Genomic DNA, 24,564 nt, shown 5'->3' on the forward strand with positions numbered 1-24,564 from the left:
AAAGTTATTGGTCTCCACGAAGTTCGTAACAAAATATTTATCGTATCTGCTCAGCAGCTTCAGATAATGCATGTAGACTGGAGCATTCTAATGGTTAGCCTTGATTTTTAAGCTTGCATAAAATGAAATGATACCCTATTTGATGTCGAAAATCAATCTAGGTTTCAGATGCTTTTTAAACAGCCTGAGCTTCAATGCCCCTGTATTTTCACAAGGAAGAATACCCTCCTTTCTCAATGCATCATTTCTTAAAGTAAAAGTTTATTTATTAGTGTCACAAATAGGCTTACATTAACACTGCAATGAAGTTACTGTGAAAATCCTCTAGTCGCCACACTTCAGCGCCTGTTCGGGTACACTGAGGGAGAGTTTAGCACGGCCAATGCATCTAACCAGCACGTCTTTGGACTGTGGGAGGAAACCGGAGCAGCCGGAGGAAACCCATGCAGACACGGGAAGAACGTGCAGACTCCACGTGCCGACAATGACGCGAGCTGGGAATCGAACCTGGGTTCCTGGCGCTGTGAGACAGCACTGTGCCACCCCACCTTCAGCAAGGAATCTGGGGTTACAGCCACTGGGACAATCCCTGTCAATGCACTGTGTGTGTTACAAAGCAAAGTGCAAAAATACATCAGTTCCAGTACACAGCTTGCGTGAGTCGGTGCCAAATGCACAGTATAACCTGAATGCAACGTAACGCATTTTACACGATTAAAAGGTCCATCAATGCAGTTTGTTTGTTGAGCCACAGTATAACTGCAGGCAAGCAGAGCAAAACTTTAGAGAAAGGCTGAGCTTTGAATTTAGAATATTTTTAATATTAAGAGCCGATGAGGAATAGAAACGAGACCTCACACCAATGTTTAGGTGCTGATATGAATATATTTTGCCCATGTATGTAAAATCCTCCCTCCCCCACCCCCCCAGCCAGAGAAAAAGCACAGGAGCAGGTCACATAAATCCCGTGGCTCCAAATTGTAACTGAGCTTTAATACAATACCACCCTAATTATTTTTGCACGACTGGAAATGTGGTTTCCGTGCTGTGAAACAGCGGTAGCTGCTAAAACAACTGCGCTATGAACCATACAGAGTACAGACGAGGCAATAAGCATTGTTGCATCAGGTCACTGTGGCAAGACATCACAAGACATAGATTTCAATTTGTGCACCCCTTAAATGTCAAGCAAGGGAACAAGAGAGCTTGTTTAAAGTTTATTTTACGCAGTCCTTCATGGAGTTGCCTCCTTAAAGCTTCAAACAAGTGAACATTTCTTTTCCCCCTCCCAGTCCAGTTCCAGCATGTAACCCCTTCAAGTACTGAGCATCCTTTCCAGCCTGCACAGCTAATACACTTGCTTTCTCCAAGAAATTATTTTTAACAATAGTTTTGCCATAAAAACTGACATAAGAGCACAGTTAAGGAAATCATAGGATAATGCTCAATTCACCTTTACTGTAGGAACTAAAAATGTAAAGATTATTGCATCTCTGTTTTGGTACAGAATTAATACTAATCCTCTGTCATGTTCTGGTCCATGGGGGAAGTGAAACATCAATCCTCGCAGCCTACGTTCCTTAAATAAAATTCCATTTGAACCTGTACAGCAGGTCATCTATTATTGTATTTTAAAGTTTAGATACTGTCCCACAGATCATAAATCCACAGCAGTTTCGCAACCTGCTGCAAGAACAAAGTATAACTTGTCTGATTCAGACAGCCAGTTCAACAAAAAGAAATCAGGATTCTTTTATTTCAAGATCGATAGCAAATCATAACTTGGGTTACCCATCTGTGCCTTTTCCTCCACCACTGAACGTGGTGACTTATCCCTCAATATTTTCCTGTTAGCCCAGTTCTCACTCGTAGTCATCGTCCACAGCCGCCTCCGGTTCGACCCTGGTGTTCTCGTAGAGGAACAGGAGCCGGTCAATCTCAGCCGGGGCCAGCTGGTTTCGCTTGGCGTTCACCAGATTCCCTGCTGCGCTGAACATACGCTGGGAAGGAATGCCGGTGGCAGGGATGCACCAGTACTTTTGCAGCAGTTTGCTCAAGGTGGGCAATAAAGCCACCCGGTTGGACCACCAGATGAGCGGATCTTCGCCCAGCTCCAGCACCTTCTGGGATTTGAAGTTGTTCAGTTCTTCCGCAACCTGGGAGTGCCACCCATCTTGGTCCTCGTCTCTGCTGCCCACCTGCCCAAAGATCTCTGCCAGCATGAAGTCGATGCTCCCGGTGATGTAGGGTTGCACCGAGACCGAGCGCCTTTTCAGTGGTGGCTCTTCAAGAGCAAAGCCCCCCTCTGCTCTCACAAAGCTCTCACTCCCCTTCTCCAAGAGGGCCCTGGCTTCCTCCAAGATTTTGTTCTCAACCTGCTTTTGCTGTGCAGCCGTAAGGAACGGGACTTTCTTGTACCTGGGGTCGAGAAACGTCGCAGAGTGGAGGAAGAGCTCCAGCTCTGGGGACAACTGGTACACTTCGGACAACTCTTTGGCGATGGTCTCCTTCACAGCACTGAGCACGTGAGAGTCTGAATCGGCAGCTTTCAGCGTCGAGTTCAACAGGACGTGTAGGAGAGGTTTGACCAGACTAATGAGTGGGTATTTCGATCTGCCCATCATCTCGGTGGCCTGTTGAAATGGCTGCAGCAATTCCACCAGCCCGTCTATGGTGCTCCATTCACCGGCTTCTGGCATCAAGTGGTAATTCATGCTGTCCTCAAAGAGCACAGCCGCGATGGCCGTTTGCTGCTCCCTCAGCCGCTGTAGCATGAACAGGGTGGTTCCCCAAGTGCTACAGTCACTCACCAGTTGGTGCTGCAACAAATACTGTTGCTTCTGCTTCTCCCTCAACGTGTAAGCTGCCCGGGGCGTCACTTTAAAGTACTCGACCAGTTTGTTGCACTTCAGAAGGAGGGTGCAGAGTTTCGGGAGTTGGAGCGCTCGGTTTATCCCCAGATTAATGGTGTGACCGAAGCACGGCAGGTGGACGGGGAGATTCAGGAGGGAGCAGGCGTTCACCACGTTCTCGTTGCCGCTGCTGGTGGTGGCGCCCAACACGTTTTTGCTGATTCCCCACTCTCTGAAGGACTCGACAAGCGCGTGGGCCAAGTTCTCCGTGGTACACTCGTCCGCCACTTCGAACGTGGCGAGACACTTGGAAGAGAACTTTAGGGTGTTGGCGCCGCTGCCCGTGCACCCCAAGAAGTGGGCGGTCAAGGACATGTAGCATCGGTTTCGACCCTGTGCCGTCCACAGTTCGGCAGTCACGCCACACCACGCTGCCGCAGTCAAATCCTTCTCCACAGCCGTCCGGATAAGATGGTACCGCTCTGGGATGGCTTTGGACGAGAAATATTTCCTGCTGGGGAGCTCGTACCTGGGGTCTGCCATCTTCAATAGCTTTTTGAATGTTTGCTCCTCTACCACAGAGACGGGATACAGCCCTTCACAGATGAAACTGGTGACCATAGATGTCAATTCTTGGTGCCGTTTGCTGTCTTGGCTGTAGGAGGTCTTGAAGATTGCATCTTGGTTATTCAAGTACGTGCCTTCGGACTCAGATTTCAAAAGATTGGAGGTGAACGGCTCCCTCACGTGCTCGGCATTGCTCTTGACAACTTGGTGGAATTCACTGGGGTGATTCTTTTCAAGGTGGTAGGCGAGGTTGGAGGTGTTCCCTGAGTAAGCAATTTGAGCCCTGCAAACCCGGCAATATATCTTCTTCCACTGCAGTATGCATCCTTCAGCATCAGTGTCAAACCCAAAGTACTTCCAAACTTTACTTTTTGCTCTCGGGTGACAGACCAGCTTTAGGTCAGAGGTAGAACCTTCCGGAGTCTTGTGCTCCATGGCTCCTCTCTCGCAATTCTACACACAGAGCCTTTATCCATTTAATGTCAACCTGCCAACCAAAGAGAAGAGACGATATGATATTCAATTTTTGTTTCTTGAAAAAAAGAGCACATTATTTCAAAGATTTATAGACTGCAGGTTGAACAGCAACAACCTACCTGATCAGTTCTTAAGTAAAAAGAAATGACAAGACTGCAAAACGCGAAGGTAGGGCAACTGAACAGGCTGACTCGTGAGCTGATGCGTTGACAAGCAAACTGGATTTGCCAAGCAAGCATGCCAGGCTGATGCGTTAAGACAGGCGAACAATGCAAAACCTGAGATGTTTAACATATGGACAGAATTGCATACTGTTTACACACTGGTAGCTATTATCCTTGCCAGCAGCAAGTTGCCAAGCCTGTCATGGAAGGTCTCCACATTCAAAGCCTTTGCATTTAAAAAGAAAAGTGAGTGCCTTTCCGTCCCAGCAACTACTCGAGCCGAATAAGTCTTTCTTTTCAAATTCTTAATCCGTGCTTGAAAAGGCCAGTTGCGGTTGAATAGACTGCTGATGTTCTTGGTCTGGGCTCACACAAGAACAGCAGCCATCTGAACGCAGAGAAGGAATAGTGGTCAAATGAACACATTGAAGAAAGTGAAAACAGAGACGGAACGAATGTGTTGTTGTTGGCCCACTCCTCCAAAAGCAGTGCGCTCAATCGTTAGTTCCTCAGACAATTGGGGCAGCCTGAGCGAACTCACTCACAACCGTCCTGTGCAGCCGAGTGAACTTGTTGCATTCTCGCTGACTGGTACAAGCATCTTCACCAGGAACTGAGCAAGGAAGCACTCCCACCTGAAAAAGCTGCCATGAAATCATGCAGTTTGTTAAGTTGCAGCTCCTGTTGTATCAATACAGCAAAATAAACAAGGTAATTCCGACAGCTGCAGTCAGGATTACAGCCCTGCAATGCAAAGTGCGGCATTAGTGAAGCCACCTTTATATGTATGAGCTTGCTAAACATGCTGCTTCAACAAACAGAAACAGCTAGCGAGTCACACAGTTAATGGCACAGTCGGTCCCATAATAATTCATGTTTATGTAGAATTATGTATAGAATACACATCACAGAAACACATCATTCGGCCGAGTCACACTGGTGTTTATAGAATATACTATGCATCTATCTACCTCACCTCAGCCTTCCTGCATATTTTCCTATTCCTTGGGAAATCTGAACAAATAACAAGAATAGAATCCTCCTGACGAAAGGTCGCTGAGCTGAAACATGGGCTGCAATTCTCCGGCCGTTCACACCCCGCTGCCGCTGCCAGAGAGGACGGAGAATTTGGCGTCCAGCCAAATCTCCAATCACTGCGGCGGGACGGGAGAATCCTGCTGGCGTGAACGGCCAGAGAACCCCACCCACTAATTGTGTTTCTCTGTCTGCTGATGGCTGCCAGAGCTGCTGAGGTATTTCTAGTATTTATGCCTCGACTACTTAGTGCGGTAGTGGGTTTCACACTCAGACAACTCTCAGAGATTAATTCTTGAGGTTATGTTTAAAGAAACACCCTATTTACAAATGCAGCAACTAGTACAGCCTAAGTTTTCATTATCCTTTTACTGATTTGTGTCTTGGTTCTCGAAGCAACAGGTCTGATGACAATCTGGTAGAAGAGGTTTGGAGGATGCTGCTGTGTCCAGGAAAGATGTGTCACCACATGGGTGGAAAAAACAAGACTGTTAAAGAATTCTGGATAAGGACCATTAGTTCTGCTCTCTCACAACAATCTATCAGGAATCCGTACTTCTTGCATGTAGTTTTCACAGAGAAGAAATGCCCAGAAACAAACCAAACCATTTTCATGTTCTTCAAGTCACTCCCCTGATGGTTCAGTCATACAGATCAGATCGGGTTCATTCTCAGTATGAGATTGTAGCTGATCGCATTGAATTTGCGGCAAGGGGTTCCATCAATATCCCCGAGGCTAGCTGGAGAAGGAAGGTGCTTCAGCCAAGTTCTTTGTCCCGATTATTGACCTCTGTTGAAAACGGCAAGTCCACAGATGTCTGGTGTGAACAAAATTAGGCTTGACGGAGATACATTCCATTTGAGATTGGCCCATCAATATTCACTGATCTAATTGAAGCATGAAGGTCATCCAAATGGACATGCAGCAAGAGGACAGATGGCAGCCGTCAAACGGTAATCCAGCACAAGTCATCAAATACAGGAGACAAAGGTAGAAAATCAGAGACAAGCTTAGGAACAGGAGGAGGCTATTTAGCCTCTTGATAGCATGTTGGACCACTCCATAACATCATGGCTGACCTAACTCCATATAGCCGCCTTTGCTCCAGGTCTCTTTCTATCAATTTCAGATTTAAGATTAACAATTGATCTTGCGTCAACTACCAGATGTGGAAGAGCAATGCAAACTGGTATCACCCTTTGCACGTACAAGTGTTCCAACGTCACCCTTGAAAAGCCTGGCTCTAATTTTCAGAACATCTACCTAGATTCTCCAACCAGCGGAACTAGTTTGTCGCTAACCTTTCATATTTTGAAAACTGGTCAAATCGCTTTTTAGTCTTTTAACCATAGAAAATAGGAAGATAGGAAAAATAGATAAAATAGGAAAATAGGAAAAATAGAAAACTGTTACAGGAAGTCTAATTTGTACAGATGCACCATAGAAAGCATCCTTTCCAGGTGTATCAGAGCTTGGTATGGCTCCTGCACTGACCAAGACCGCAAGGGACTACAAATAATTGTGAACGTAGCCAAGTCCATAACGCAAACCAGCCTCCCATCCATTGATCCACTGTCTACACTTCCTGCTGCCTTGGAAAAGCAGCCAGCATAATTGATTCGATTTGATTTATTATCACATGTATTAGTATACAGCGAAAATTATTGTTTTTTGCGCACTGTACAGACAAAGCATACCGTTCATAGAGAAGGAAAGGAGAGAGTGCAGAATGGAGTGTTGCAGTCATAGCTAGGGTGCAGAGAAAGATCAACTTAATACGAGGTAGGTCCATGCAAAGATCTGATGGCAGCAGGAAAGAAACTGTTCTTGAGTCGGTTGGTATGTGTCATCAGACTTTTGTATCTTTTTCCCAACGGAAGAAGGTGGAAGAGGGTATGTCCGGGGTGTGTGGTGTCCTTAATTATGCTGGCTGCTTTGCCGAGGCATTGGGAAGTATAGACATGTCAATGGGTGGGAGGCTGGTTTGCGTGATGGATTGGGCTTCATTCATGACCCTTTGTAGTTTCTTGCGGTCTTGAACAGAGCAGGAGCCATACCAAACTGTGATACAACCAGAAAGAATGCTTTCTATGGTGCATCTGTAAAAGTTGGTGAGAGTCGCAGCTGACTTGCCAAATTTCCTTCGTCTTCTGAGAAAGTAGAGGCGATTGTGGGCTTTCTTAACTATAGTGTCGGCATGGGGGGACCAGGACAGGTTGTTGATCTGGACACCAAAAAACATGAAGCTCTTGACCATTTCTACTTCATTCCCGGTTGATGTAGACAGGGGCATGTCCTTCACTACACTTCCTGAAGTCGATGACAATCTCCTTCATTTTGTTGACATTGAGGGGGAGATTATTGTCATTGCACCAGTTCACCAGATTCTCTAGCTCATTCCTGTACTCTGTCTCGTCATTGTTTGAGATCCGACCCACTACGAGTTGGAGGGAAATTTGGCCACACAGTCATAGCTATATAAGGAGCATAGTAAGGGGCTGAGGACACAGCCTTGTGGGGCACCGGTGTTAAGGATTATTGTAGAGGAGGTGTTGTTGCCTATCCTGAATCAAGGACTTCATGCACCCTGGACATTCTCTCTTCCATCTTCTTCCATCGGGAAAAAGATACAAAGGTCTGAGGACATGTACCAACCGACTCAAGAACAGCTTCTTCCCTGCTGCCGCCAGACTTTTAAATGGACCTACCGCACATTAAGTTGATCTTTCTCTGCACCCTAGCTATAACTGGAACACTACATCTGCACCCTCTCCTTTCCGTCTTCCCTATATGCTCTATGAATGGTATGCTTTGTCTGTATAGCGCGCAAGAAACAATACTTTTCACTGTATCCCAATAATGACAATAATAAATCAAATCAAATAAAAGAAAGTCAAATTCTGAATTGCAGAGAAAACAACCTTAATTTGTGCCACCTCTCCTTGTAACTTGGATTCCACTCATCATTGTAGTAAATCTGCGCTGCACTTCCTCCATTTCCTTCCATAGGTGTGGCACTTGCAATATACCAGACACGTTCTAACCAGGGCTTTGTATTGCTGAAGTATGACTTCTACCTCTTTGTATTTTAACACTCTAGATATAAAGGCCGACATTCCTTTAGCCTTTTAGTTTACTTTTTATAGCTGAGACCAAAGTGAAAAAGAAATATTCACTGTAAATTCATGATGACCATTAAAATGTATCGCTGAGGCCAAGATTTCCCTCAGATAGCCCGAGCATTTCTTTTCCACATTAAGCAGACTTATGACTCTCTTGCTCTGCACTCCCTTCAGTAAATCTTGATGTTTCTGCTTAACGCACTTAGAAAATTGATGGACCTGAAATGTAATTTGTCATTTCAATTTTAACAGTCCACACACCATTTAACATCAGATTAGTCATAGATTATTAGTCTCCTGACCCTTGAATAACACACAAAATCAGCTTATTGTCATTGGTCTGCACAAAATATTAAAAGGAAGGACAAATATCTCAACTCTTAAGATCGTACAGCACCGCGGCATTAATCCAATTCACAGAGTCTTTTCCAGAAAAGGATCATCAAGAGCAATACAGTAAAGACTGTCTTGTCATCGTGAAACTTCTTACACGGTCTCATTTATAAAACTTCCCCATTGAAAAAGGAGATATGCATAAATACTCACAGCCCTGTATCACAATATATTCCGTTCCGTTACCGGAAGGAGGGGTTAGTATCTCCTGTAGCATCTTAATTCACTCATGTAAAATTCCTTTGTGCACTACTTTAACAACCATTAATCAGTTTGTCATAAACAACTATGTGAGAATAACAAGAAGCAATTTTACACAGCCGCATTAATCAGAGTGCTACCGGAGGGAATTATATCTCAAAGTTTATTTAATACCAGCAGAGCTCCCATGATGATCAACACAGGGAGTCAAGATCAAGAGCAATAATCAATTGAAGCATGATTAGACGTCATGGGATAATAGAACCAGAACATGGGGAGGAAAGTCAATCCCTAATTTCCAAAGTTCTTCATTCTGTCCTGATTTCAATACAACACTTTGAATAACTATAGCTAAATAGCATACCTTATAGTAATTTGGGAGGCAGAGAAACAAGAGTTGGTTGAAGAATAGGAGCTGGGAGGTCTGAATCTAAGCTAGAATAGCATTAGCAGAAGGGTGGGCTGGGCGTACAGTGCACCAAGGATCCGGGGGGGGGGTTTCAATTAAAAATATGTACATTGGAAAGGGGCGGCACGGTGGCACACAGCCTCTCAGCGCTCGGGAACCGGGTTCAATTCCCGGCTTGGGTCACTGTTTGTGCAGAGTCTGCACGTTCTCCCCGTGTTTGCGTGGGTTTCCTCCCACAGTCCCAAAGACGTGCTGGTTAGGTGCATTGGCCATGCTAAATTCTCCCTCAGTGTACCCGAACAGACGCCAGAGTGTGGCGACTCGGGAATTTTCACAGTAACTTCATTGCAGTGTTAATGTAAGCCAACTTGCGTCCAATAAATAAACTTTAACTTTATTTAGAATGGAAACACCTAAAGCACAAGAAAATAAAGGATAGGCAAGTGCAAGCAAAAATATAACATTTTTAAAATAATTTACAGACAATTAGATGTGCATTATAAAGAAATAGAAACACAACCAGAGTATTGCATAGAAATTCTTAATTCAGTGTCTCAAATTATTTGGAGCACTGTCACGCTATGGCAAGATCTATAACCAGTAGTGCTTCACCCGAGTGTTACGTAGTTCAAAAAGACAAAGGGCGCGATCTTACCGGTCGTTCACGCCACGCTCCCACTGCAGTGAGGTCGGAGAATTTGGCACCCAGCCAAATCTCCATTCACTGCAGCAGGATGGGAAAATCCTGCCGGCGTGAATGTTGGTAACATTCTGGTAAGTCTATCAATATAAAATAAAAATCTATTGTCAAGAGTTTCTTCTGATTCAAGTAAAGTGCAGTGCAAAAAGCACCTTCACACGTTGATCATTACAAGTACAGAACTTCGAGTGACAAAATGAATCAGTATCATAGCAAGGGATGAGTATGCCAGAGTCTATAAAGAGAAAAACTGGGTAAGGTCCATTGCAGATTCACATTTAGCACGGAAGCAATTTGTTTCTAACCACTGAAAATATTCTCAGTTTTCTGAACACACTGTAAACCTTTCTTGCAAGAATATTGAAGCCATTCTTGCACCAGGTAAAGTCCAGCAGCAGCAAAGGTATCAACTAGCCTCCTTTATTCTAGACAGGCGGCACGGTGGCACAGTGGTTAGCACTGCTGTCTCACAGTGCCAGGGACCCGGGTTCAATTCCCGGCTTGGGTCACTGTGTGTGTGGAGTCTGCAAGTTCTCCCCATGTATGCATGGGTTTCCTCCGGGTGCTCCGGTTTCCTCCCACAGTCTGAAAGATGTGCTGGTTAGGCGCATTGACCCGAAAAGACGCCAGACTGTGGCGACTAGGGGAATTTCACAGTGACTTCATTGCAGTGTTAATGTAAGCCTTACTTGTGACTAATAAATAAACTTTACTTTGGATTTGCCACTATTATATATTTAAATGGTTGGATGATTGCTTTAAAAGCTGAGCACATGATTTGATGGTGATGTCATTAGGGTGTTTTACAAGCTGCTATTTTAGTTTCAGTTTGTATTCTGTACAGGCAAGAGGTCCTGGAATAAATCTGTTGTTAGTTTGAATCTGTGCGTGCCAACCACGTCCTTTTTTTCTGTTTAAAACCCACAACCCCTAACATAGCTAGGACATTACAAAAAGAAAACTGGTGAGGAGTCAGGATTTAGTTTCTTCAAGAACATCGAGAAAAAATCCCAAAGGGAAGAAAAAAACATTGTGGCTCCTCACACTTTAAATCGTGAAAGTCTGGGCAGTAGCAAGAACAGGATTAAAGGTTAAAGCGCCAGTGAAAGAAGACAAAGTGAGTTGAAGAAGGATGGAAGCTCTCTATGGTTTTGAAAGAGGGGACTTTTCTGATCAGAGAAAGATGAGATTCCAGGCAGTATATGGCACATTTGAAAAGAAGGCATGCTTTGCTGAACGGCTGGAGTTGTTTGAAATCAAAATACGTCAAATCACGGTTTCCAAGGTAAAAAGGGGAGTATCAGGAAGACAGTTACTGAGCCGTCTGGACTAACTAGTGTTTGCAATAGAAATGGCAGATCAATTAAGATCCATGGGTCCTTCCTATGAAGAAAATGAATCACGGAGTTCCTACACAGAGCAGTTTCAGTACTTTTTACAAGCGAGTAAAATTGAGGGCGAGCTACTCGTACCAGCTTTTCTCAGTACAACAGGAAGTAAAACTTTCAAATTTGCTCTGGAACTCGGTTCATCCAGCAAAGCCAGGAACCAAAACCTACAATGGCTTGACAAAGAACCTTGAAGAGCATTACTCTCCAAAGCCACTGATCATCACAGAACAGTTCAGGATCCACTGAAGGAATCAAGTGGAAGGTGGAAGCATTGCTCAGTTTGTGGCAACCTTAAAAGGGCTGGCACAACATTGTTAGTTGAGAGAGTCATTAGAAGATTCTCTTCGAGAGCTTGGGATCTCCAAAATGAGGCTATCCAAAGAAGATTGCGAACACGTTTTGACTTTAAAGACAGCAGTAGAAATCACAGTCGCTTCCACAGATATATTACGCCATAATGAATTTTGACTAGAAATACAGCACAAAAATAGACCATTCAACTCAACTGGACTATGTCAACGTTTAGGCTCCACAACAGAATCCTCCCATTCTACTTCCTCGGATTGTTTCACCATTCTATTATACCACCTTCCCCTTAGTCACCCACCCTGCCACAGTCATATCTGAAAGACTGAATTCCTGTGCACAGCACCTGTGAAAAAAAAGGCAATGTTTTCAATATCTCCATTATCTCAATCACCTTGTTCAGACATCAATTTAGCTCCTTCAGTACCGTGATGAACAAGCAACTATTGTTCAACATGGCAATAGCAAATTTAAATGATCACAATTAATTGCTCATTTCATGTACAAGTGGCAGCACAATAGTACTCCCATTCAGTGCACACCAATGTTTCCCTGCACATTAACAATATGATCTCAAACTGTGCTGTTGTGTTTTTATTTAATTATTTCACGGGATATAGACATCTCTGGCTAGACCAGTATTTATTGCACATCCCTAACTGGTGGTGGTGAGCTGCCTTCTTGAACTGCTGCAGTCCTTCCGATGTAGGTACAGCCACAGTGCTGTTAGGAAGGCAGTTCCAGGATTTTGATCCAGCGACAGTGAAGGGACAGCGATGTATTTCCAAGTCGGGATAGTGTGTGGCTTGAAAGTGAATTTGCAGACGGTGGTGTTCCCATGCGTCTGCTGCCCTTGTTCTTCCAGGTGGCACAGGTCACAGATTTGGAAGGAGCTTTGGTCAGTTTCGACAGTACATCTTCCTGCCACTGTGCGCAGTGTTGGAGGGAGTTAATGTTGAAGGCGGTGGATGGGGTGCCAATGAAATTGGGTACTTTGTCCTGGATGGTATCGAGCTCCATATGTGTTGTTGGAACTGCACTCATCCAGGCAAGTGGAGAATATTCCATCACACTCCTGACGTGTGACTTGTGGATGGTGGGCAGACTTTGGGGAGTCAGGAGCTGGGGTACTCTCCACAGATTTCCCACTCTCTGACCTGCTCTTGTAGTAGAGTATTTATATGACTGGTCCAGTTCAGTTTCTGGTCAATATTAATCCCCAGAAACGTTGATATTCAGTGATTCAGCAATGGCAATGCCTTTGAATGACAAAGTCAGATGGTCAGATTCTCTTTTGTTGGAGATGGTGTGGCGCAAATGTTACTTGCCGCTTTTCAGCCCAAGCCTGAATGTTGTCAAGGTCCTGCTGCTTATAGATGCAGACTGGTTCAGTGTCTGACGGGATACAAGTAACGCTGAACATTGTGCAGTCATCCCTGAACATCCTCACTTCTGACCTTATGATGTAGGGAATATCATTGACGAAGCAGCTGAAAATGGTTGGGTTGGGCTGAGGACATTACCCTGAGGAACTTCTGCAGCAAAGTCCTGGGACTGAGATGATTGACCTCTAATCACCACAACCATCTTCCTTTGTGCCAGATATGAGATTTCCCCCTGATTCCCGTTGATTTCAGCTTTTCTAGGGCTTCTTGATGCCAGACTCAATCAAATGTTACCTTGATGTCAAGGGCAATCACTATCACCGAGTTCAGCTCTTCTGTCCGTTTTTGAACCAAGACTGTAATGAGGTCAGGAGCTCAGCAGCCTGGTGGAACCTAAACTTAGTGTCAGGGAGAAGGTTATTGCTGAGTAAATGGCACCTAATAACAATGTTCCCTCATCACCTGCCAATGACCCAGTCTAACAGCTATTTTCCAAAGGACATTGCCAACTTGGGTCACCACTGGTGCTACTGAACCACTCTTGGTGATGGATATTGAAATGCCCCATCCAGAGTACATTCTGAGCTCTTGCCACCCACTGTTTCCTCCAGTGGTACTCAATGTGGCAGAATACTGATCCATCAGCTGGGGGGGGATGGTACGTGCTAATCAGCAGCAGGTTTCCTTGCCCATGTGTGATCTGATACCATGGGTCTTCATCGGGTCCAGAATCAATATTACGGGTTTCCACGACAACTCCCTCCCAACTGTATGCCACTGTGCCTCCTCCACTGGTGGGTCTGCCCTGTCAAAGGATAGGACATACCCAGGATGGTGATAGTGGTGGTGGTGTCTGGGACGTTGTCTGTAGGTGTGATTCTGTCAGTGTGACCATGTCAGGCTATTGCTTGACTGGTTGGTGCGACCGCTCTCCCAATTTTGGCACAAGCCCCCAAATGTTAGTCAGGTGGACTTTGCAGTGTTGACAGAGCTTATAGAACATATAGAACATAGAAAGCCACAGCACAAACAGGCCCTTCGGCCCACAAGTTGCGCCGATCACATCCCCACCTCTAGGCCTATCTATAGCCCTCAATCCCATTAAATCCCATGTACTCATCCAGAAGTCTCTTAAAAGACCCCAACGAGTTTGCCTCCACCACCACCGACGTCAGCCGATTCCACTCACCCACCACCCTCTGAGTGAAAAACTTACCCCTGACATCCCCCCTGTACCTACCCCCCAGCACCTTAAACCTGTGTCCTCTCGTAGCAACCATTTCAGCCCTTGGAAATAGCCTCTGAGAGTCCACCCTATCCAGACCCCTCAACATCTTGTAAACCTCTATCAGGTCACCTCTCATCCTTCGTCTCTCCAGGGAGAAGAGACCAAGCTCCCTCAACCTATCCTCATAAGGCATGCCCCCCAATCCAGGCAACATCCTTGTAAATCTCCTCTGCACCCTTTCAATGGCTTCAACATCTTTCCTGTAATGAGGTGACCAGAACTGCGCGCAGTACTCCAAGTGGGGTCTAACCAGGGTCCTATAAAGCTGCAGCATTATCTCCCGACTCCTAAACTCAATCCCTCGATTAATGAAGGCCAGTACGCCGTACGCCTTCTTGACCGCATCCTCCACCTGCGAGGCCGATTTAAGAGTCCTATGGACCCGGACCCCAAGGTCCTTCTGATCCTCTACACTGCTAAGAATGGTACCCTTCATTTTATACTGCTGCTCCATCCCATTGGATCTGCCAAAATGGATCACTACACACTTATCCGGGTTGAAGTCCAACTGCCACTTCTCCGCCCAGTCTTGCATTCTATCTATGTCTCGCTGCAACTTCTGACATCCCTCCAAACTATCCACAACACCACCTACCTTGGTGTCGTCAGCAAACTTACCAACCCATCCCTCCACTTCCTCATCCAGGTCATTTATGAAAATGACAAACAGCAAGGGTCCCAGAACAGATCCCTGGGGCACTCCACTGGTCACTGGTCAGCTTGGTGTGCCATTGTTGTTTTGGTGCCTAGGTCAATGCTGGGTGGTCCATCTGGACCTTCCTTTCAGACCTTATAGCCGTTTGATACAACTGAGTAGCTTGCTAAGCCATTTCATAGAGCATATAAGAGTCAATCACATTGCTGTGGCTCTGGAGTCGCATGTAGGCCAGATCAGGACAAAATGGCAGATTTCCTTCCCTGAAGGGCATTAGTGAACCAGGTGGGATTTTATGATAACCGACGATAGTTTTGCAATCACCATTCGACAAGTTTTATATTCCAGATTTATTAATTGGATTTAAGTTCTACCAGCTGCTGTGGTAGGATTTAAACCCGTGTCCCCACAGCATTAGCCTGCGTCTCTGGATTACCAGTTCAGTGACATGACCAAGGCAATACCGCCTCCCCAGGATACATTCAATGCAATATATATCTTTGCTGAGTGTTGTTATATCCTTAAATATCTGTCACTGCATCTCTACTATCCTAAGGTACAATCAAATTTCCCAGGTCTTTTTAGCCAGCTGTCTACAATTATAATTATTAAGTTTAAAACATGAGTCTTCCACCCACAGTTCTCACCCTCAAACTGAATGCGAAATTCAATTATGTTTTGATCATTGTTCTCTGACGGCTCTTTTACCATGAGGTCATTCACTAATCCTGTGTCATTGTACATTAGCAAGTCGAGAATAACCTGTTCTCTGGTTGGCTCGTGAATCTGCTGCTCAAAGGAAATGCTCTGAAAACACCCCACATACTCATCTTCCAGGCTATTTTGTCAACCTGATTGTCCAATCTATACGCAGGTTAAAGTTACCCATGATTATTGCAATACCTTTCCTACAAGCCCACATTCTTTCAGTATATTCCATCTGAATGTATATTCAGTATATTCCAGCTGAACACGGTGGCACAGCGGTTAGCACTGCAGCCTCACAGCGCCAGGGACCCGGGCTTGATTCCCGGCTTGGGTCACTGTCTGTGCGGACTCTGCACGTTCTCCCCGTGTCTGCGTGGGTTTCCTCCGGTGCTCCGGCTTCCTCCCAGTCTGAAAGACGTGCTGGTTAGGTGCATTGACCCAAGCAGGTGCCGAAATGTGGCGACTAGGGGAATTTCACAGTAACTTCATTGCAGTGTTAATGTAAGCCTTACTTGTGACTAATAAATAAATAAAAATTTATAAACTTTATTGATATAAAGATGAATGGATTGATCTGTGATAGATAGGGAGACAACATGGAACAGAATATGTACATAAAGACAGATAGATGGATCTGTAATACAGAGAGGGATAGATACATTGATTGAAGGATGGAACTGTGATAGCGACCGATTGATCAACCTGATAAAGAGAAGGAACCAAATAAAGACATCGATAAACAGATCTACAATACAAATTAACAGATAGAAATTGATAGGTGGATATATCAGTGATGCAGTGAGAGAGATATTGTTAGTTGGATGGATCTGGGGGAACTACAAGAAAACAAGCCCAAAATAGAATCAAATACATAGAGCAACAGATAAATTGATCAATGAGAGAGAGATGGATTTGTGGATCTGTGGCACAAAGGTGATAGAGACTGATATATGAATCTATGAAACAGAGGCGGGGGGGGGGGGGGGAGAGAAAGAGTTTGCATATATAGAGATCTGTGACCAAGGGAGAGAAAGAGGAATGTAGAAATTAATGAATCTGTGACAGGGAGAGGAGAGAACAGGAACGCAGGTCAATATTGGAACTGAATAAATAGAGAGATATAGATAGGATATATAGATTAATGAATGTATAGATGGGATATATATGGATAAGTGAATATATAGAGATAGACTAATGAATATTTAGAAATATATAGATGGGATACATGGAGATAGATAAACGAATATACATATATATATGGGATATATGTGGACAAATAATGTAGATATATAGATAGGATACATATTGATAAATGGATATATATAGAAGAGATATATAGAGATAATAGATAAATGAATACATATAGATGTATATATATTTTGATGAAACAATGCTATTTCAATATATTTTATGTTTAAGGTGGGGCTGCTTTAAAAGGCAGTATTTTGTTACAAGAGTCGATTTGCCTGGGAAACATGCAGCAGATACTAAGATTGCAGGATAATAATTTTAGCTAGGAATGTGTTTCTTTATAGAGTTAATGGACCTTTTGTTAATTTAAGTTCTCCTGGGATTTTAGATGAGGTATGCAGAGTCATTCGAGTTTGATTAGGTTGATTGACAGGGGCAGTCATGTGGTTAATGGGAGGAGCCAAGCTTGCAGGAAAATGACAGTTCCATTTTCATTTTTAAACAAAGAGTAGTTGCTGCCTAAAGCTGATGGAAGAAAGCAGTGTCTCTCTCCAGAGGCTTTCTGAAAACTCTAAGACTGTTAACCTAAGTCACAAGCAAGTATGATTCTGGGCGGCACGGTAGCACAGTGGTTAGCACTGCTGCTTCACAGCTCCAGGGACCTGGGTTCGAATCCCGGCTCGGGTCGCTGTCTGTGTGGAGTTTGCACATTCTCCCTGTGTCTGCGTGGGTTTCCTCCGGGTGCTCCAGTTTCCTCCCACAGTCCAAAGATGTGCAGGCTAGGTTGATTGGCCATTCTAAATTGCCCTTAGTGTCCCGGGATGCATAGGTTAGAGGGGTTAGTGGGTAAATATGTAGGGATATGTGGATAGGGCCTGGGTGGGATTGTGGCTGGTGCAGACTCGATGGGCCGAATGGCCTTTTTCTGCACTGTAGGATTCTATGATGTGTCCGTGTTTTGCTAACTGATTTTAAAGAGGCGTTTAAGATTACAAGAAAAATATTGCTTGATTGGAACAATAGTGACAGGTTAGCAGTTAAGAATTGTATCTTGTCGTGTTTAAGTATTGTTCAATTATTAAAGATTAAGCTAATTCACTTGTTATAGTTAAACTATGTTATTAAGTAAAGTTTGTTTTAGTAAAAGCTCCCTAATTTGTCAGTAGCATCACACCTGGAGAAAACATTGTATCCTCACATTAATGCCAAAATAGAAAATTGTTGAGGTCTAGTCTAGCTTCATAATATACCTTGGGGTTTGTAATCTGCTATTCTAACAGAATATATGTAAAATGGGATACATAAATATATGTATATAATATGTGAACACATATAGAACATAGAACATAGAACATAGAAAGCCACAGCACAAACAGGCCCTTCGGCCCACAAGTTGCGCCGATCACATCCCCACCTCTAGGCCTATCTATAGCCCTCAATCCCATTAAATCCCATGTACTCATCCAGAAGTCTCTTAAAAGACCCCAACGAGTGTGCCTCCACCACCACCGACGTCAGCCGATTCCACTCACCCACCACCCTCTGAGTGAAAAACTTACCCCTGACATCTCCTCTGTACCTACCCCCCAGCACCTTAAACCTGTGTCCTCTCGTAGCAACCATTTCAGCCCTTGGAAATAGCCTCTGGGAGTCTACCCTATCCAGACCTCTCAACATCTTGTAAACCTCTATCAGGTCACCTCTCATCCTTCGTCTCTCCAGGGAGAAGAGACCAAGCTCCCTCAACCTATCCTCATAAGGCATGCCCCCCAATCCAGGCAACATCCTTGTAAATCTCCTCTGCACCCTTTCAATGGCTTCAACATCTTTCCTGTAATGAGGTGACCAGAACTGCGCGCAGTACTCCAAGTGGGGTCTAACCAGGGTCCTATAAAGCTGCAGCATTATCTCCCGACTCCTAAACTCAATCCCTCGATTAATGAAGGCCAGTACGCCGTACGCCTTCTTGACCGCATCCTCCACTTGCGAGGCCGATTTAAGAGTCCTATGGACCCGGACCCCAAGGTCCTTCTGATCCTCTACACTGCTAAGAATGGTACCCTTCATATTATACTGCTGCTTCATCCCATTGGATCTGCCAAAATGGATCACCACACACTTATCCGGGTTGAAGTCCATCTGCCACTTCTCCGCCCAGTCTTGCATTCTATCTATGTCTCGCTGCAACTTCTGACATCCCTCCAAACTATCCACAACACCACCTACCTTGGTGTCGTCAGCAAACTTACCAACCCATCCCTCCACTTCCTCATCCAGGTCATTTATGAAAATGACAAACAGCAAGGGTCCCAGAACAGATCCCTGGGCACTCCACTGGTCACTGACCTCCATGCAGAGAAAGACCCCTCCACAGCCACTCTCTGCCTTCTGCAGGCAAGCCAGTTCTGGATCCACAAGGCAACAGCCCCTTGGATCCCATGCCCTCTCACTTTCTCAAGAAGTCTTGCATGGGGGACCTTATCGAACGCCTTGCTGAAGTCCATATAGACCACATCCACCGCTCTTCCTTCGTCAATGTGTTTGGTCACATTTTCAAAGAACTCAACCAGGCTCGTAAGGCACGACCTGCCCTTGACAAAGCCGTGCTGACTACTTTTGATCATACTAAACTTCTCTAGATGATCATAAATCCTGTCTCTCAGGATCCTCTCCATCAACTTACCAACCACTGAGGTTAGACTCACCGGTCGGTAATTTCCCGGGCTGTCCCTGTTCCCTTTCTTGAATATAGGGACCACATCTGCAATCCTCCAATCCTCCGGAACCTCTCCCGTCTCCATCGACGATGCAAAGATCATCGCCAAAGGCTCCGCAATCTCCTCCCTCGCCTCCCACAGTAACCTGGGGTACATCCCATCCGGTCCCGGCGACTTACCAACCTTGATGCCATTCAATAGTTCCAACACATCCTCTTTCTTTATGTCCACATGCTCGATCCTTTCTGTCCACCGCAAACCAGCAGTACAACCACCCAGATCCCTTTCCACCGTGAATACCGAGGTATAGATGGATAATTGGAGGTAAATGAATATATAGATGGAATACATACAGATAAATTATATATATTAAAAAATGGGATATAGAGATAGTGAAAATATATTGATGGAATAGATAAATGAATATATATATGGAATACACTGAGATAACAAGGAATTACAAGGGAGGAAGTGTTAGGTTTTTTAGTGAATATAAAGACTGACAAATCCCCAGGGCCTGATGGAATCTATCCCAGGCTGCTCAGGAAGACGAGAGATGAAATCGCTGGGCCTCTGACGCAAATTTTTGTCTCGTCACTGGACACAGGTGAGGTCCCAGAGGATTGGAGGATAGCTAATGTGGTCCCGTTATTTAAGAAGGATAGGAAGGATAACCCACGAAATTATAGGCCGGTGAACTTGACGTCCATGGTAGGGAAGTTGTTGGAGAGGATTCTTAGACATAGGATATATGCGCATTTAGAAAGGAATAAACTCATTAACGATAGTCAGCATGGTTTTGTGAGAGGGAGGTCATGCCTCACGAACCTGGTGGAGTTTTTTGAAGAAGTGACTAGAATGGTTGACGAGGGAAGGACCGTGGATGTCATCTACATGGATTTTAGTAAAGCGTTTGACAAAGTCCCTCATGGTAGGTTGGTGCAAAAGGTTGGATCTCATGGGATAAAGGGGGAGGTGGCTAGATGGGTGGAGAACTGGCTTGGTCACAGAAGACAGAGGGTGGTAGTGGAAGGGTCTTTTTCCGGCTGGATGCCTGTGAATAGTGGTGTTCCACAGGGCTCTGTATTGGGACCTCTGCTGTTTGTGATTCATATAAACGATCTGGAAGAAGGTGTAACTGGGGTGATCAGTAAGTTTGCGGACGACACGAAAATGGCTGGACTTGCAGATAGTGAGGAACATTGTCACAGGCTACAGAAGGATGGAAATTTGGGCAAAGAAATGGCAGATGGAGTTCAATCCTGATAAATGCGAAGTGATGCATTTTGGTAGAACTAACGTAGGGGGGAGCTATACGATAAATGGCAGAACCATAAAGGGTGTAGATACGCAGAGGGACCTGGGTGTGCAAGTCCACAGATCCTTGAAGGTGACGTCACAGGTGGAGAAGGTAGTGAATAAGGCATATGGCATGCTTGCCTTTATAGGACAGGGCATAGAGTATAAAAGTTGGGGTCTGATGTTGCAGATGTATAGAACGTTGGTTCGGTCGCATTTGGAATACTGCGCCCAGTTCTGGTCGCCACACTACCAGAAGGACGTGGAGGCTTTGGAGAGAGTACGGAGGAGGTTTACCAGGATGTTACCTGGTATGGAAGGGCTTAGTTATGAGGAGAGATTGGGTAAACTGGGGTTGTTCTCCCTGGAAAGACGGAGGATGAAGGGAGACTTAACAGAGGTGTATAAAATTATGAAAGGCATAGATAGGGTGAACGGTGGGAAGCTTTTCCCCAGGTCGGTGGTGACGTTCACGAGGGGTCATAGGTTCAAGGTGAAGGGGGGGAGGTTTAACACAGATATCAGACGGACATATTTTACACAGAGGGTGGTGGGGGCCTGGAATGCGCTGCTGGGCAAGGTGGTGGAGGCGGACACACTGGAAACGTTTAAGACTTATCTAGATAGCCACATGAACGGAGTGGGAATGGAGGGATACAAAAGAATGGTCTAGTTTGGAGCAGGGAGCGGCGCGGGCTTGGAGGGCTGAAGAGCCTGTTCCTGTGCTGTATTGTTCTTTGTATAAATGGGTATGGGATATATAGAGAGAGATAGAAAAATGAATATATATAAAGACAGGTAGATAAATGAATATCTAGATGGAATACAGATAAATGGATATATATAAATGGGATATATGTATAGAGAGAGAGATGAATGAATGCATATTGATAGATATATAGCTGGGACGTATAGATTACATTGGGATATATAGAGACAGGTAGATAAATGAAAATATATGTAGACGTTATACAAAGATGGAGATAGATCAATGAATATATAGATCGAATACATACAGAAGTATATAGAGAGATAAATGAATACATATAGTTGTATAGCTGGGACATTTGGATTACATTGGGATATATCCAGACAGGTAGATAAATGAATTATATAGATGGGTATGTAGAATGGAGAGAGGGAGCAGAGATCAGCGCTGGGACTGAAGCTGGCCCAAGGCAGCAGCAGCAGCAACTTTCCCTGAAGAGCAGACACTGGAAAGGCTGCTTCACTCTCAGTCTGATGTACAAAGCCGGCCCCGGGAAGAGTTTAAACCCAATTCCGGCTCGCAGCGCAGCGCGGTCTCTCTAACCTGGCAGCGAGAAGCTGCGGCCGAGCAGCTGGGACAGCAGCACCTTCACCCCCACAGCGTAGGTCCAGAGAAAGGAGGAGAGCGGCGACATGACAGCCAGAGTGAGGGTGCATCGCACAGAGTGTTCCCCAGCCCGGAACACACCGCCCCGCACAGGGGTTCCGGCATTTACTGCCCCCCACCCCCTCCATCCCCCAACAACACACTGAGCAGTGACTGCATTCAACATCAGTGTGTGTAAACATGTTTATGCGTGTACATATGTGTATTTCCATGTGAGTCAATATGTTTGTGTGTACATATGTGTGAATGTTTATATACACGTGTGTGTTTGTACATGTGTGAATATGTTTGTGTATACATGTATATTTCCATGTGTCAATATTTCATGTGTACATATGTGTTTGTCCATGTCTGTGAATATGTTTGTGTATGCATGCCTATGTGTGTTTGTCCATGTATGAACATGTGTGTATTTCCATGTCTGTCAACATTTCATGTGTACATATGTGTTGTCCATGCATGCACATGTTTCTGTCCATGTGTGAATATGTGTATGTATGTGTGTTTGTCCATGTATGTGAATATGTTTGTGCGTGTCTGTATATAAAATAAAATAACACTGGTATTTGCCGTTCACAACATCATGATGAAGACTCAAAGCACTTTACAGCCTTTGAAAACCTAAACACTATTGTAATGTAAGGACCAGGGATCTTGTGCCTTTGAACACAAAGCCCTCAGTTCAAGACCCAGTCCAGGGCTTGTGTGCAAAAGAAGATCTGCGATTGCCAACTTTCCAAGAATGGCCTGCACTCTCCAGAATTGAAGTCAACTTAGTGCAAAATATCGTAGGGACATTTTCTTTGAACACTTATTTTCAGTAGATATAGAAGTATGGGAAATGAGGGTTGAAAAGTTATTGTTCAGTCGATGGTCAAGCATGATCCAATTAGGCAGTGAGTTCCTTTGCTTTTCGATGGTGTAGGACAGCGCTGCATGACAAGGATGGGTGCGTTGGGTCAGGGTGGAGGCAAGTCATGTGATGAAACCTCCAGGAATACATTTTATCACAGTTAACAACAAAAGCAACCAAACAGGTTGAATATAAACCTGCAAATCCCTCCAATATATGCCAATGGCAGGTGAGAGATTGCTGGTCAATGCCTCCACTGGCTCTGACCTACAATTTGCATGTAAAAGTGCACTTTGCTATAGTAACTTGGACTCCTTGAGTGTCAGTTGGCTGGATCGCTGCTGTGGAACAGATTGATACCAACAGTATGTAATATGGCCTAGTGGTATTATCGCTAGACTATTTATCCAGAAACTCAGCTAATGTTCTGGAGACCCAGGTTTCAATCCCACCATGGCAGATGGGGGAATTTGAATTCAATAAAAAAATCTGGAATTAAAAGTCTCCTGATGACCATGAAGCCATTGTCAATTATGGGGAAAACCCAACTGGTTCACTAATGTCCGTTAGGGAAAGAAATCTGCTGTCCTTATCCGGTCTGGCCTACGTGTGACTCCAGAGCCACAGCAATGTGGTTGACTCTCAACTGGCCCCAGGCATCTAGGAATGGGCAAACAATGCTGGCCAGCTGGCAATGCCCATGTCCCACGAATGAATTAAGAGAAAGGATTTGGGACTTGCATCCTTGCGGAGGTTGTGATCTACTCGGTTGGACCAGGCTTCAGGCAGAGAACTGAAGAAGCATTGAGGAAACATAGCATTCAATCTGTGCACATCATGCTCCCACAAAAGCATGCAATTTGATGGTTGCATGTGTGGTCATGAAGTCACAGAATCTTTACAGTGCAGAAGAAGGCCATTCAGCTTATTGAGTCTTTACTGGCTCTCTGAAAGAACATTCCAGCTAGTCCCTCTCCCTTGCAATATCTCTGTAACAGAATCACAAAATTGTTATGACACAAAAGAAGGCCATTTGGCCCATCGTGTCTGCAATGGCTCTCTAAGCTAACATCATGACTTAGTGCCATTCTCCAGCCTGTTTCCCCGTACCCCTGCACATTGTTTCTATTCAAGTAATGCCCTCTTGAATGCCTCGATTGAACCTGCTTCACCCACACTTCTAGGTAGAGCATTCTAGACCCCAACCACTCGCTATGTGAAAAAGATTTTTCTCAAATTGTGTTTGGGTTTTTTTTCGCAAATCACTTTAAATCTGTGGCCTCTTGTACTTGATCCTTTTATGAGCGGGAGCAGTTTCCCCCTATCGACTCTGTCCAGCTAACTGTGCACATTCATAGAATGATAGAATCCCTACAGTGCAGAAGGAAGCTATTTGTCCTATCGAATCTGCACTGACCACAATCCCACCCAGGCCCTAGCCCCATAACCCTACTTATTTACCCTCCAATCCTCCT

The 24,564-nt window shown here is 44.7% G+C and overlaps 2 protein-coding genes across 2 annotated transcripts in view; both read right to left on the reverse strand.

Annotated features, from left to right (window-relative positions):
• The window catches only part of dhrsx (dehydrogenase/reductase (SDR family) X-linked), a 284,229-nt gene extending 261,950 nt beyond the window's left edge, over positions 1–22,279 (reverse strand). Inside the window, exon 1 of the mRNA XM_078222521.1 lies at positions 22,174–22,279. Coding sequence (XP_078078647.1) covers positions 22,174–22,264 — 91 coding nt within the window. The 5' untranslated portion in view covers positions 22,265–22,279. The remainder of the gene's footprint in view (positions 1–22,173) is intronic.
• On the reverse strand, positions 747–22,296 carry LOC144499881 (E3 SUMO-protein ligase ZBED1-like). Its single transcript, XM_078222504.1, has 2 exons — positions 22,174–22,296; positions 747–3,906 (listed from the first exon to the last, which is right to left on the reverse strand). The coding sequence occupies exon 2, from the start codon at positions 3,852–3,854 to the stop codon at positions 1,863–1,865; it is 1,992 nt and encodes a 663-aa protein (XP_078078630.1). The 5' UTR covers positions 3,855–3,906; positions 22,174–22,296; the 3' UTR covers positions 747–1,862.
• Positions 22,297–24,564: the final 2,268 nt, after the last annotated feature.

The sequence above is a fragment of the Mustelus asterias genome, chromosome 10 (genome assembly GCF_964213995.1).
Source record: "Mustelus asterias chromosome 10, sMusAst1.hap1.1, whole genome shotgun sequence".
NCBI lineage: Eukaryota > Metazoa > Chordata > Chondrichthyes > Carcharhiniformes > Triakidae > Mustelus > Mustelus asterias.

Coding starts and splice junctions, on each gene's coding strand:
- LOC144499881 (XM_078222504.1), bottom strand. CDS start 3,854: ATGGAGCACAAGACTCCGGAAGGTTCTACCTCTGACCTAAAGCTGGTC.